We start from the raw sequence: 14,098 nt of genomic DNA, 5'->3' as shown, positions 1-14,098 counted from the left end.
AGTACTGTGTGAGGCAGCATTTCTTTGGGACACATACTTTAATATATGGAACCTGAGGAAGTATAATTTAGTATCTATCTAGGAAATATAGGCAGTATCTTTAACAGTGTTCATTATTGGCTGGGCATGGTGGCTCATGCCTGTAATCCCAGCACTTTGGGAGGCCAAGGCGGGTGGATCACCTGAGGTCAGAAGTTCGAGACCAGCCTGGCCAACATGGTGAAACCCCATCTCTACTAAAAGTACAAAAATTAGCCAGGGGTGGGTGGATGCCTGTAATCCCAGCTACTCAGGAGGTGAGGCAGGAGCATAGCTTGAACCCGGGAGGTGGAGGTTGCAGTGAGCCAAGATCGCGCCACTGCACTCCAGCCTAGGTGACAAGAGTGAGGCTCTGTCTCAAAAAAAAAAAAAAAGTGTTCATTATTGGTTCACCCTGTTGCTTCATTTGGTTTGTTGAATGAGTTAATGATATGCTTTTTATTTTGATGTAGTTTAGAGTCTGCACTTTGCCTTTGTATGTAATTTTAGAAAACATGGTGCTCTTCCCTTCAAACATAGTTTGTATGTTTGGGAAGTGTCCCAAAGTTTAGGACATTCATTTGTATCTGAAGTGGCACTTAAGGAATGGCAAAAATATATTGGGAAAACTGGTAACATGTCTTCATTATATTTCTCAAAACCTGTTTCTGCATCCTCTCCCTCACTACTGTCTTCCCATATGTCACACACACACACACCTGATTAAATTTACTTTGATTTTTAAAAGTAGACTTTATATTTTTAGAGCAGGTTGAGGTTCAGCGCAAAATTGCAGGGAGAATGCAGAGAATTCCCGTATTCACATACCCGTCCCCTCAGCCTGCCCCACTATGGGCATTGCACAGCTGAGCAGCACATTTGTTACAATTCATGAACCTGCGCTGACACATCGTTATTACCCCAAAGTCATAGGTTACGTTAGGGTTTACTCTTGCTGTTACTCATTTTGTGGGTTTGGTCAAATGTATAATGATATACATCTACCTTAAGAGTATCCTACAGAATGGTTTCACTGTGCTCCACCTATTTATTTCCCTTTTTAAAAAAATAATTTAAAATGTGCTGTATTCTGTACCACGTTTTTATTTTTCTCAATGAAGTGGCACCTTGCTATGTGGGCCAGGCTGGCCTTGAGCTCCTGGGCTCAAGTGATCCTCCTGCCTCAGCCTCCTGAGTAGCTGGTACTGCAGGCATGCACCACTGTGCCGAACTTCCCTTTGAATATGATTAATCATGAATTTTTTTCTGTTTCTATATTGTTTTTTTAAAAATTTTCAATTTAGATTTGGCTAGGTAAGATATAGAGATTTCACTCCTGTAGAGAATGCTGGCCAGAATGTTTTCCTCTGATGTGGCCAGTGTAATATGTGGTTAAAATTGCCACGTCAAAATAAGCCTAGAAGTAGCCAGGGATGAGCCCAGTACCATTGCCACAACCCTAGCCGTTGTCAGAGCTACAGGATAGCTTCTTAAAGAGTAGCTCCTCCCTTAGCCTGTCTGTGATTTACAGAACATCAGGACTCCGTGTTCTAAGTCCTTCCACAGCAAACGGAAACCTAGGGCTGCACGTTGACAAACCAGCTTCTGATTTCTAATCTCTCTTCCGAAACTTGTGAGTTTACCTTCTGCAGTGGGAGTTTTAAGGATATTTGAGTGTTAGCTTAGAAAAATTTGACACTGCTGTTCTTTTTATGCTGAAATGTAGCATGACTTGCTCATTTCTTCCATTAGAATCTCTAGAAAAGCAAAACATGAATCCTCTGTTTCTAGAATCATACTATTTAATTGCTTAAGGGGAGCTTAGCCATCACTGAGTCCTGTTTTTTATTGTGTAGATTAGGAAACCAAAGAGAAATTAATTGGGTGAGATGCCCAGAGTCACACATCTTGATTATAGTGGTGGTGGTGTGAATGATTATAGGGGTTGGTTCAAAAATTAGTACAAAGGCTAAGGAAAATTCCTTAAATTGGCCCCATGTACTGAATGTAAGGATTACAACTCAATTCAATAATTCTCACTTCTAATTATGAGGGAGGGATCCAGGGTGGAGAAGGAGACATGCTTTTGATTGTATGAGAAAGAATTACAGGTGAGTGGAAGTAAGATGAGGCATGTACACATGATGAAGCTTCTCTATATGTACAGAACTCAAACTCAGAAACCTATGGAATGAGGCTGCATCTCACACCAAGAAAAGACAGTCGTTTTTTAGGTTGGTGATTGTATTTATCCCTCATAAGTGATTTTAAATGATGAGAGGATACCCTCATTTTTTTCAAGCAATTCAATTTATTGTTTGTTTTCCACCGTTTTGGTTTTATTTTCTTCCCTGTAATTTGCTTCTCAAGCGTTTTTGAGTGCCAGGGAACTCACCTTATATTTGCAGAGTAACCACAAGGTGGCACTGTTGAAGTTCTCTTGATTTTTGGAGTATAGTTCAGAGGCAACCCCATCTCTTAGGGAGTATACAGCCTTGGAGAAGAAGCAGACCAGATGAACATGTGTTATGTATATAAATATGGTTAGTATAATTGCATACAATTCAGTTTTCATTACAGCGAATGTTAAGGCATTGTCCATATCTCTGTTAAAGTGGAATTTTGTGGTATTGAATATTACATGAAATGAATGGACCATTGGCTGGGACATGGAAATGCTTTAGTTAAAATGCTATTTGTTTTAACAGGACTTGATCTGAACATATATACATATGTCAGTATATATCATGCATATGAATCTAATAGCTGAGGACAAGCTGGCCAAGTTGATTGTGTTAGTTAGTATCTAGTAGACCTAGATTAAGCATGGCATTAGTTCCTTAACACAGACTCTGCCTTAAGAGCATCACAGGAGAAACAGGTCCATGTCCATGTTCATACTTAGATTTAATAATGTGTGGAGCAACTTATCAATCATTATACTAGTTTGGTGTTTCATTTTTACTGTACATCATCTTGAGTTTGAGTTTTTACACTGTTGAAATTGACAGTCAACTTACGACTTCATTTGGTTGTGAAAACCATTAATTCTATAAAAATTATCTATAATTTTAGCTTTTAAATTCTTGCTGTGAATATCATACCTGTCAGTATAGGGAAAATGGAAAATGTTTGTGGTCTCTGGCTCCTTTTGGCTCAGTGGAAAAAGTGATAATTATGATATGCCTTTCTAAAAATCATAGTAAATGTTTAGTCTGCAATGTCAATTTCTGCAGGCTGAGTTTGTGGTTTGTAAAGAATGGTTGTTAATGGGAAAATTCATACCATGTAAAGTAGAGACAGATTGTACTTCAAAAAGGATGATAAGCATTGGTGATCTGTTTGTTGAGGTGTCTAAGCAATTAGGAGTTTTGAAACACTTGGCTTTCTGGCCCTGGTTTATTCAATTGTCTTATCCCCAAGAAAGGATGATGAGCCATATTATGGACCATAAATGTGACAGAGATTAGGTGAAAGGTCCTAGGAGATGTGGAAGAACCAGAGCATAGATGAAGCTTTAGGTTGGGTACACGGCCAGAGCAGCGTGACAGGAGAAAGTATGGGTGCTGGAGTCACACAGGCCCTTGGTTTGAATACTAGCCCTTACACTCTACAGCTGTGTGGTCCCACTTTTTGGAGCCTCAGTTTCCTCATCTGTGTGGGAATAATAGTAATACTTTATGGGTATTGTGTGAGGATTAATGATGATACGTTATAGTATGCCTGGCATCTATTGGGTATTCTGAGGATGGCAGCTTAGAAAAACGCCCAGAGAGGCAGGAAACACCTGCTTCTCCAGAGGTAGTGAGATTTATTGCTAGGACGTTTTAATTATTCACCCACTGATTTCCGAATTGATTCATCCTGACATCATATAGGTGTGTGTCACTTTGTTGATTTGCTTCCTGGGTGTTTTATGGAAAAAGATGTTAGACTTTGTGACCTGAGCCGCTTATCACTTCATTTCTGTCTGAAACCTTATGTTGGTGTTTTCCAAGTGGAAGGCATCCGTTGAGGGACTGTTGCTGTTAGTAATTGGCATTGTTTTCTTTTAAAACGTTTAGAACTTCAGATTTTACAACTAGATTTGTGACTAGGGAGGGGGAAGGGATAGGAGGGGTGGGTGGGAAAGGAAGTTTCTTTGCAGCTGCTCTTTGAAATGCATTTCTAAAATAATAAAAGTTTCTGTAATTGTATGATCTAAGCAGCTGTGTTAAAACTGGCTGTAGTCAAGGGCATTGAATTGACATTTGAGTTTCATTTTGATACAGTGTTATTTACATATTGAGCTTTGAAATTTGTGCCTTTTAATTGTTTTAACTTATTATTGAAGTTTTTCCAGACTTTCATCTGGTTCCTGTAATTAGCAACAGCAGCATGTCTTCAGCACTGTGTGCAAAGTGTTATGGCCTCAATTTTCTGAAGCTGTAATGTGTCCTCTTGTTGCCTTAGGAAAAGGGGGTGGTGGTGGGAGATGGGGGAGTCTCAGCATGATAGAGTAATGAGAGCCAGACATAGGTACTTCAGAAAATGCTTAAATACCTCAAAGCACTTTTTAGCTCAGGCAAATGGACCACCTTATTCAGTAACCTCTTTGTCCTGAATAGGCTTGAAACCAGAAAGTTACATGGTCTGCATGGCTCCTGAGGGTGGCCACTCTAAGGTACCTGAATAGAGATTGTTTGATTCCTGTTCTTCTCAAAACATTTAAGGGGCCATGAGACTTACACCAAAAAAATAGAGGTGGGGGGCTTAGCTTTTTGCTAGAGGGGATGCATAATATTTTTTCTGCAGAAAGTAGCAAGAAGAATGTTGTGTAGTGGCCTTGTCCATTAATATCCGTTGAGATGATTTGGGGGAGAGGAGAACAAAGACTGACATTTCTTGAGTAAACTTCTCATTTACCCAGCTCCTTACATATGCTGTCTTACTAACTTTCCCAACAAGACTGGGAGATTCCCTCCATGTAAAATGAGGGTATTTAGAGTACCTATCTCAGAAGGTTATTGCAAATATTATATAATGTAATTTATTTCAGACATTTAATATCATTCTGATATTGTGGAAGACTGAGATCCTAAAAGGAAAACTGATTTGCTTAAGGTCACCCAACTAGCAGATGACAGAACTGAGATTCAACCTAGTTTATCTGACTTTCAGGCAGTGTATTTTCCACAAGACTAAAACATGCTGCCTTATAGAGGGAGGAAGTGCATTTAAAGTATTAGACAAAGGAAATAGGTCAAATCTCATAGATATCACTGAGATGTTGCTTAATTGGACTGATGGCATTTGAAAGAGGAAGAAATAAGTATTAATAAGGGATTTATTTCTGTAAAAACTCATTGATAGCCTAGTTGTGAGCAATTGATGGGGGAATCAAAGAGGACTAAAAGGGATATCATTGCTGTAAACCAATAGTTCCCAATATTTCAGTGTTATCTAGTGGCACTTCTTAAAAATACATATTCCTGGCTGGGCACGGTGGCTCACGCCTGTAATCCAAGCACTTCCGGAGGCCGAGTTGGGTGGATTATGAGGTCAGGAGATCGAGACCATCCTGGCCAACATGATGAAACCCCGTCTGTACTGAAAATACAAAAATTAGCTGGGCGTGGTGGTGTGCGTCTGTAGTCCCAGCTACTTGGGAGGCTGAGGGAGGAGAATCGCTTGAACCCAGGAGGTGGAGCTGAGATGGCACCACTGTACTCCATCCTGGTAACAGAGTGAGAATCCGTGTCCCAAAAAAAAAAAATACAGATTCCTGGGCCTTACCATCTAGAGGTTCTGATTTAGTAGGTCAGGAGAAGATTGGGGGAATATTTTTTTGTTGCTGTTGTTTTAAAAATCAGTAACCCCGAGTTGAGTCAGGTACAACCACACAGACTCATAAGACCCCCCAGATAGGTGGAAGGTTTGGGTGCTGCTTTACCATCACAGATGATGGGGATGTTGCAGCCTTTGAGGTTTGAAAAGGCAAGTACCTAATGCATTCTTTTATTTTTTATATTGTTTTAAAAGACAGAGTCTTGCACTGTCACCCAGGCTAGAGTGCAGTGGCGTGATCTCCATTTACTGCAACCTCCATCTCCTAGGTTCAAGTGATTCTCATGCCTCATCCTCCCAAGTAGCTGGGATTACAGGCGTGTACCACTATGGCTAATCTTTGTATATTTAGTAGAGATGGAGTTTTGCCTTGTTGGCCAGACCAGCCTCAAACTCCTGGACTCAAGCGATCTGCCCATCTTGGCCTCCCAAAGTTCTGGGATTACAGGTGTGAGCCACCATGCAGCCCCTAATGCATCCTTGTCTTGCTGTTTGTTTCACCTCTCAGAGAGCAGAGAGTTCTAGAGGGGAATTAATTAGAGATGTGTTTATAACCACTTAGGAGGATTTGGGGTTAATGATGTGAAGTATTATAAACCTTTAAAAGTGGCTATGTTCTTAGCCTGGGCAACATAGTGAGACCCTGTCTTTACTAAAAAAAGTTGCCTGGCATGGTAATGCACACTTGTAGTCCCAGCTACTAGGGAGGCTGAGGCAGGAAGATCACTTGGTTCTGGAAGGTCAAGGCTGTAATGAGCCATGATCATGTTACTGCACTCCAGTCTGGACGATAAAGCAAGATGCTGTAATTAGCTGTGTTCTAATATTAAGTGTAGAAACCAGAAAAGGAAGATAGATAAGTACCCCAGCATTAGAAAGATTGAAAGAGCCAAGTCTGTTAGTCCACGGCTAGAGACTGAATGAAAATGTTTAGAGGGCTGACAGATTCTGCAGTTTGAAATTCTGATGAATAATTTGTCAATCCTAGTGATGGAGAGACACAAGTAGAACTCCACGTGATTATCCTTGGATTTCCCTGATTTTAAGTAAACATGGAAGATGGAAGAAAGGCAGCCAGGTGCAGTGGCTCACACCTGTAATCTCAGCTCTTTGAAGGCCAAGGCAGGAGGATTGCTTGAGCCCAGGAGTTTTGAGACCATCCTGGGCAACATAGTGAGACCTCATCTCTACAAATGATAAAAAAAAATTAGCTGGGTGTGGGGGCATGTGCCTGTAGTCCTAGTTACTTGGGAGGTTGAGGTGGGAGGATTGCTTGAACCCAGGAGTTTGAGGTGGCAGTGAGCCATGATTGTGCCACTGTACTCCAACTTGGGTGGTAGAGTGAGTCCCTGTGAAACCTTTGAAAATGGTACCAAGAGGACCAAACCCCAAATAATGTAAAATTGGCCAAAATGTTGAAGTAAATTGAAAGAGTTGAAAACAAAATAATTAACTATTTGGAGCAAGATTATAAAGAATGAAGGAATAATGTGCTTAGAATAGATGGTATAGTGATAATAGAAAGAAACAACATATTTTCACTCCCATTAACCTAATTACACCCCCCCAACCCAAGAATAATGGCTTTAAAGCAAAGGTTAGCAAAGTTGTATTTGAAAAGATGTGAAGATATTTAGGAATCACATAGTTCGTGTAAACAAGTAGGCCTAAATACATTGTATGCCTGAATAGTGGCAAAACCTGTGGTGGTGATTTTTCAAATTGTAGAACATTGTGAAGTAATTGAAAACCATTATGCAGAACTATTGGGTACGGTTGTGCCCTGTACAGCTTGTACAGTTGCACATGGTAGTCTTGCATGATAGCACCAGAGATGACTGATGAACAGAATTCCTGGTTTTAAGAACTGGAGAAGGTGTTTTGGGGGGATTTAGCTATGAAATTAGATGTTGTACTTTAGCAGAATTCTTAGATGAGTTTCAAAGGCTAATTAGCCTCTGAAAAGATTGTGTATGGTTGTGTAAACCTAGAAGGATGTATACAGAATGTGAAAAGTTGTTCCCATCTCTGGGAAATGAGGTTTAGGGATTTAAAAAATTTTGCTCATCTACACTTTATAAATTTTCTATAATGAATGTGAACTAGATATGTTTAAAAGGGATACCAAGCATCTAGTGTCAACATGTACGTGAAAAATTGCAGTGTAACTTCATGTAGCAAACCCCAGCATGGGAACATGAAAGCAGCCATACCAAACTCACCTTATTTCCTTTTTGGATAAAGTTACCAGGCTAGTAGGTAGGTCTGAAGAATGAAGTAAATAGATGGTAGTATCATCATAGGCCGGTTTTTCCAAATACCCTGAGGACAGAATAGAGAGACATGGGCTGGGCAGTGGCACATATAGATGACTACAGACCGGATGGCTCAGTGTGGGTGCCCTGGGCATATTGATGAGTTCATCAGTGTTAGCTTGGAGGGAAATACTATAATAATAGCTAGTGTCATGGGTGCTGTCCTTGGTTCTGACCCATTTAGCATGTTTGCCAACATGGTTTGACATGTTTGCCTTAGTACTTTAGCCCATCATGCAGGTCTGGTGTGGAATACCCACTCTTCTGGATGTGACAAAAATCAGAATTCTAGAGACTGAAATGGATGGGTCAGACAAAGCTTTGAAGGTGAATTATAGTAAGGATAAATATAAACTGCACAAAGCTGCCCCTGCCTTTCCAACTCGCTGTACAAATAGAGCATTAGGGGACATTGTTTTAATAGGTGTTTTGGGGGGAGAGGCCTAGGATTTTAATTCTAACATACTGCCGTCTTAGGCGTCTTCTGTGATATGACTGTCAGAGGAAGTCAGTGCAGCCTTTGACCACATTAACTGTAATATAAATGACATGCAGGAAAGGACAGTGGTCCCAGTGTAGTCTTTATTCTTAGACCATAGCTTGGGTCTTTGATCTAGTCCAGAGTAAGACAATTTTAGTATATGAAGAACCTGGAAATTATAACCAATGGTATAATAATAGTCATTCTTAGAGTTGAAGAAACTTTAGTTTGTAAAGCATTTTTCATCCATCGTCTCATTTTGATATTTTCAGAATCAAGTAGAGATTATTATCATAATCTTATACGGATGAGGAAACTGAGACTCTGAAAGTTTAATAATTTACCTACATCTGGCCTTTCAACAACCAAGTTTAGTGCTATTATACTACTTCTAATTATTTTGAGAAAAGGAACAGATACTAACCTTGTAGAGTGCTTTATTGTCTATAAAATGTTTTTGTAAAACTGTTGAATTTGATTCTGACAGTGTGAGAAAGGACAGTTGTTACTGGTGATTACCATTTTGTATGTTAAGGCACAGAAATTCAAGGCACAGGGATGTTTCAGTGTTTGTTTCATGTCATAGAACTAGTAAGTGGTGAACCTGGGACTTGAAATGGGAATTTTCTGATGATATGTTCTGTGTTCTCATCCCTACACAGAATAAGCTTGGGGATAAGCTTTATTTCTTGCAACTACAGAAGACATGCTTACCGCCACAGGATGGGAGTTTACAGGTGGCAACAGTGGTGGCCATGTTGATCATCTTCACATTGTGAATGTCAGGCAGAGGCTGGGAGTGGTTTTCTTTGAGAGTATCCTTGTATCGTGTGGGAGGTTGAAGCCAATAACCTCTAAGATTCTAGGATTTGCAGACATGGGGCTATTGCTTTTGAAGATTGTCCCCATCTGTTTAGGAACAGAAAATGGATACTCACAAAAGGAAGATGAAAAGATTGACAGAAATACATTTAAGCACAATCGACTTTAATTATTGGATTGCCATTTAACTTTTCGTAAGTTTTTCAAGATGAGTCGGTGTTTTGCCTTTTTTGTCTTCTGACCTCCCGGGGATTCACACCGGGTGTGGATTAATGGGGATATGATTTGTTATGAGAGACAGTGAATAAGATGGCAATGAACACAAACTTGGAAGCAAGAAATCTGAGTTCCAGTCTTGGAGTGTAAAATCTTGAGTTCTTTACCTCTCTGTACTTCATCTGTAAAATTTGGGGCATCATTGCCCCACAGGAGGGCTGTGAGAGTTATATAAAAGAAAATGAAGTCTTTTATCATAATATTTGACAGATACAGAACTGTCCAAGGTCAGCTTTTACACACAGAGAAGAGTTGCTGTTAATTGTTTATCGTAAAAAATCAGAACCAAAAAGAAGTGTGTATGTTTATGTACTCATGGATTTGAGTATCTGTAGAACTTTTGATATTACTAAAATACTTGGTTCAGGATTTCTTTATTCCTCTTATCTTTAAGGAAATGATGGCTGGTTCCTTTCTATCTCCCTTCCCATTCCTTCATTCCCTTTTCTGTTTTGTAGAGCAAGGCTTAGATCACATAGCAGAAAACATTCTTTCGTACCTGGATGCCAGGTCTTTGTGTGCAGCAGAGCTGGTGTGTAAAGAATGGCAGCGAGTGATCTCAGAAGGAATGCTTTGGAAGAAGCTGATTGAACGAATGGTACGCACTGATCCTCTATGGAAAGGACTTTCAGAAAGAAGAGGGTGGTAAGTACTTGGGTTGCTTGTTCCCTTGAAAAAATTTCATTGACAGAGTCAGCTTGATTAGTCAAAAGTGCAATTTTACTTGCAAATGTGCTGGCCTATTTTTAAAAAGGGGAGAAAATGAGTGATCAAAAGTTGAAAGAAAAAGTTAAAGCTGTTAAAATTTCTCCCTCTGAAATGTGTATTTCCTTTATTAACTGTATTATATAGTTTGAATGGGATTTGGCTTTTCAAAGCTATGTGTTTATGCTTTTTCCTTCACATTTTGCTTAGGTGATGATACCATTACCAAAATATAGATATGACAAAAATAAAGAGGAAGTCAGGTAGTGCCACTTTGCTGTTTGTTATTACTTCTGGTTGAGGAAGTAATAGTGATAGGATTTTTCAGAGAAAACTCATAACTCTGATGCAGCTTTATAGCTAGCTCTATGCTGTATGGCCCAGTTAGCACAGAGAGAGCTACAGAAAGAGGTGCATATAGGGCTGTATTTTCCTTATGAGTGAGGGTCAGAGCTGTATTTTCCTTGTGGGAGGAAGTTTGATGTGTACTAAGTTAGATTTTTCACAAAGCTACATTAGCGCTTTTTATTAAACTCTGTGGAATGAAAGGCTAGATTGTTATATATTAGTACTCAGAAAACAGAAGATCAGGATTGTGTTAGAGAGCTGTGAATTGAGCTAAACTTGTCTCTAACATGTAAATTTGTCAGAAATCCTGCTTTTGCACAGTTAAAGCTCAATGCAAGTTAAAAGACATGAAAGATATATCTTTGTCAGCACCATGTTTAGATAAAATTCACCCTTTTATGTGCAAAAATGTAACATCTGTTTGTTTTATTTGCCAGGGATCAGTACCTGTTTAAAACAGACCCACAGATGGCCCTCCAAATTCATTTTATAGGTCATTATACCCAAAGATTATCCAGGATATAGAGGTAACTTTATGATTTATCTGTTTTATGGGCTCTTAGTGTCTTGTTCTCGACTTTTTATGTTGCCTTAGAGTGTTCTTTTGTTCTAAAATCGTAGAACTAATAATTTTTGTTAAAAGTTGAGCTTTTGGAGTAAATGTGTCACGATGTATATAATCTGCAGCTCTTCTTCAGAAAAGATAATGTCTTTTGCAAAGAATATCTAACTTTTCTAAAACATGAAATGCTTCTGCAAGGCTGCCAGTTAATTCAAGTCTTAATCTAAAATCATCTTTTTATTCTAATCTGATAAATTTTCCAAAATCCCTGGCCCCATTTTTTTAAGTAAGCATCATTTTATATTTTTGAGCCATCTCTAGAGAACTAGAGAAGGCACATTCCAAGTTTTCTCTGTACATTACTCATAGGTTTTCATAAAAATGATGCAGATATCATTCTAAGCAACAGTTAGGTGGATTTATAGGGCAGATTATGCTCCTGGACCATTTTGGATTTGAGCGTAACTTCACCAGACCAGTAAAACTCTGTAAACTTGATGAGAAACACTGGAGATGTTTGATATCGTTCATGTGTTCTAATTAGTTTAGTTTTACTATTTAGACTTTTTCCTTGAACCAGGAAAGACATGCACAGGCATTTCTCATTAACTCTTTCACATGTGTTCTTGGCAGGTCTTGGTTACTTCACTGTTTCCTCCTTGGCAGAAAAGTTTAGCCTTTGCTAGGCAATGCAATATCACCCATAAAGTTATACTCAGTTTCCCAAATGTGAAGTAATCCTCTCCCCCAGGTGATAGACATAAAAGTTATTGTGCCAAAATTCATTAAGGGAGAAACATGTGCTTTTTCGGACCCCTCCCCCCTTCCAGGCAGATGTGAATAATGGAATCATTCCATTAATGGTAAATCTGAATGTGACTGGAATATCATTATTTGAAACACAAACTGTCTTGAATATTCTGCTGTCTGAAACGATCTATAAGCAACCCTTTAAGGAGGTTAAATGAAAACTTTCACTAGATAAATCATAAAGTTTAAGAATTAATTGACCATTGGCAGTTCCAAACTTAGAGTAAGTTGCCCCTGCAGGGCTAGTGGCTGAGACATGGTGTTAACTTTAATCTTAGGTTGATGTGTGTGTGTGTCGTAGGGGAGATGGGGCTGTCGCTTACCCCTAGGTAGTTTTACTAAGGCATTTCTTATGTACCCATCTTATAAACTACATTACATTCTGTTTTTTGTTTTCCTTTGATGAGGGGCAACTATTTACAAAGTTATCTCCAGACTTCTTTGAATAATTTTATCAAAAAAATTCTTTGAAAAAAATGATGTTTAAAGTTAATTATGAACAAACAGGAACCTTGGAAGAACTCTGATCAGGTTGAAGATGTGGCGACATAGATTATTTTATTGAATCCTCATGACTGCTCTTACAATTGACAATGTGAATTCAGTATTCTGTGACATGACACTATGTGACACCACCTGCCATCATCGTTTTTTCAGGCTCAAATGATATTTTAAAGTAGGAGAGGAGGCAGGTGTGAGGGGAAACAGCTCTATGGGAAAACCCTGTGCGACACAACCTCTACATCATGGTGGTCTACCCAGTGGTTCTTAAAGTGTGGTTTGGAAAAACCCACTGGTTGGCCACAAAAGTCTTCTCCAGATTTTTGTGGGCTAGACCTCTTGATATAAGCGATGATGTTTATACTTTGATATATGCACTACTAGTAATAATCATAAAAGTAATGTACCACTAATAGCATTTACTTATGCCAGATACTTTGTTAACTACTTTATAATGCATTTTCTCTTTTAACATTTTGGACAAAACCTGAAAGGTACGCCAAGTACTTATTTAAATTTGAGAAAACCTTAGAAGGTTAAAACGGTTAAACAGTTTAGTCAGGATCACACAGCTAGTGGGTAATTGAGTCTGTGATCAACCATATACCCTTCTACCTTAATATGAGTTTTTAACAATAGACCACTGCTACCACCTCAAAATGGATTTTTTTATTCCTGTTTTGGGAGTGTGTTTCATTCTGGCCAGAATAAAACAGAATATAGAGAGTTATATGGAGAGAGTTCTTTCAGTGATCCTGGATCAAATGAGAGACTCTCACGGGCTTGACTCTGTTCGTATGGCTGGTATGAAATCCTCACAAGCAGACTATAATAATTACAAATACCCACTTTGAGTCCTTGCATATATCAAACTGTATTGGGTGATTTATGTAGGTTACTCTTTTTTATTCTTACAACAAGGTGCATGTTATTATCTTTATAATAGGGGGAAACTGAGACTAAAAGAAGTTTTAGGACTTGCTGCATAGTTAACTAGAAGAGATGGGATGGGATTTTAACTGAGGTCTGTTTAGCTCTATCCAGGCTGAGAGTTGTTGTTTGTCATTTTCAGAGTGGAAAATTCAAGAAGTGAGGGAGAAAGAGGCATGTTTTATGCCTGCTGAATTTCAAGGTGGTCTTTGCCTCCTTCTCTAATTGTGTGAATACTCAATGTTCTTGACTGTTCATGGAAAAAAGGGTATGAGTTAAGATCTGATTAGTGGGCCCTGTTTTAGTCCACTTATGTGAAAGTAGTAGGGTTTTTAAGCACATTGCAGAAAGATAAATGACACTTGGAATGTCAAGTGGCTGTTTTATGTCCCCCTCCCTCCCCAGTTGCCTGTACATAGCTTTAGAGTCTCTTGTGTTTTTTCCCATATACTTTGCAGGGTTGCCAGTTCACAACACCTTTTTCTTTTTTTCCTTCTTCCTCCA

At 38.9% G+C, this 14,098-nt stretch overlaps 1 protein-coding gene across 1 annotated transcript in view; it reads left to right on the top strand.

Moving 5' to 3' along the window:
• Window positions 1-14,098, top strand: part of FBXW11 (F-box and WD repeat domain containing 11) — a 144,150-nt gene that overhangs the window by 93,578 nt on the left and 36,474 nt on the right. Inside the window, 3 exon segments of the mRNA XM_017849423.1 lie at window positions 10,197-10,383; window positions 11,229-11,242; window positions 11,245-11,318. Coding sequence (XP_017704912.1) covers window positions 10,197-10,383; window positions 11,229-11,242; window positions 11,245-11,318 — 275 coding nt within the window.

Source organism: Rhinopithecus bieti, unplaced genomic scaffold (assembly GCF_001698545.2).
Source record: "Rhinopithecus bieti isolate Rb0 unplaced genomic scaffold, ASM169854v2 scaffold_30732, whole genome shotgun sequence".
NCBI classification, from domain to species: Eukaryota; Metazoa; Chordata; class Mammalia; order Primates; family Cercopithecidae; genus Rhinopithecus; species Rhinopithecus bieti.
This window is presented reverse-complemented; position numbering and strand designations above follow the sequence as displayed.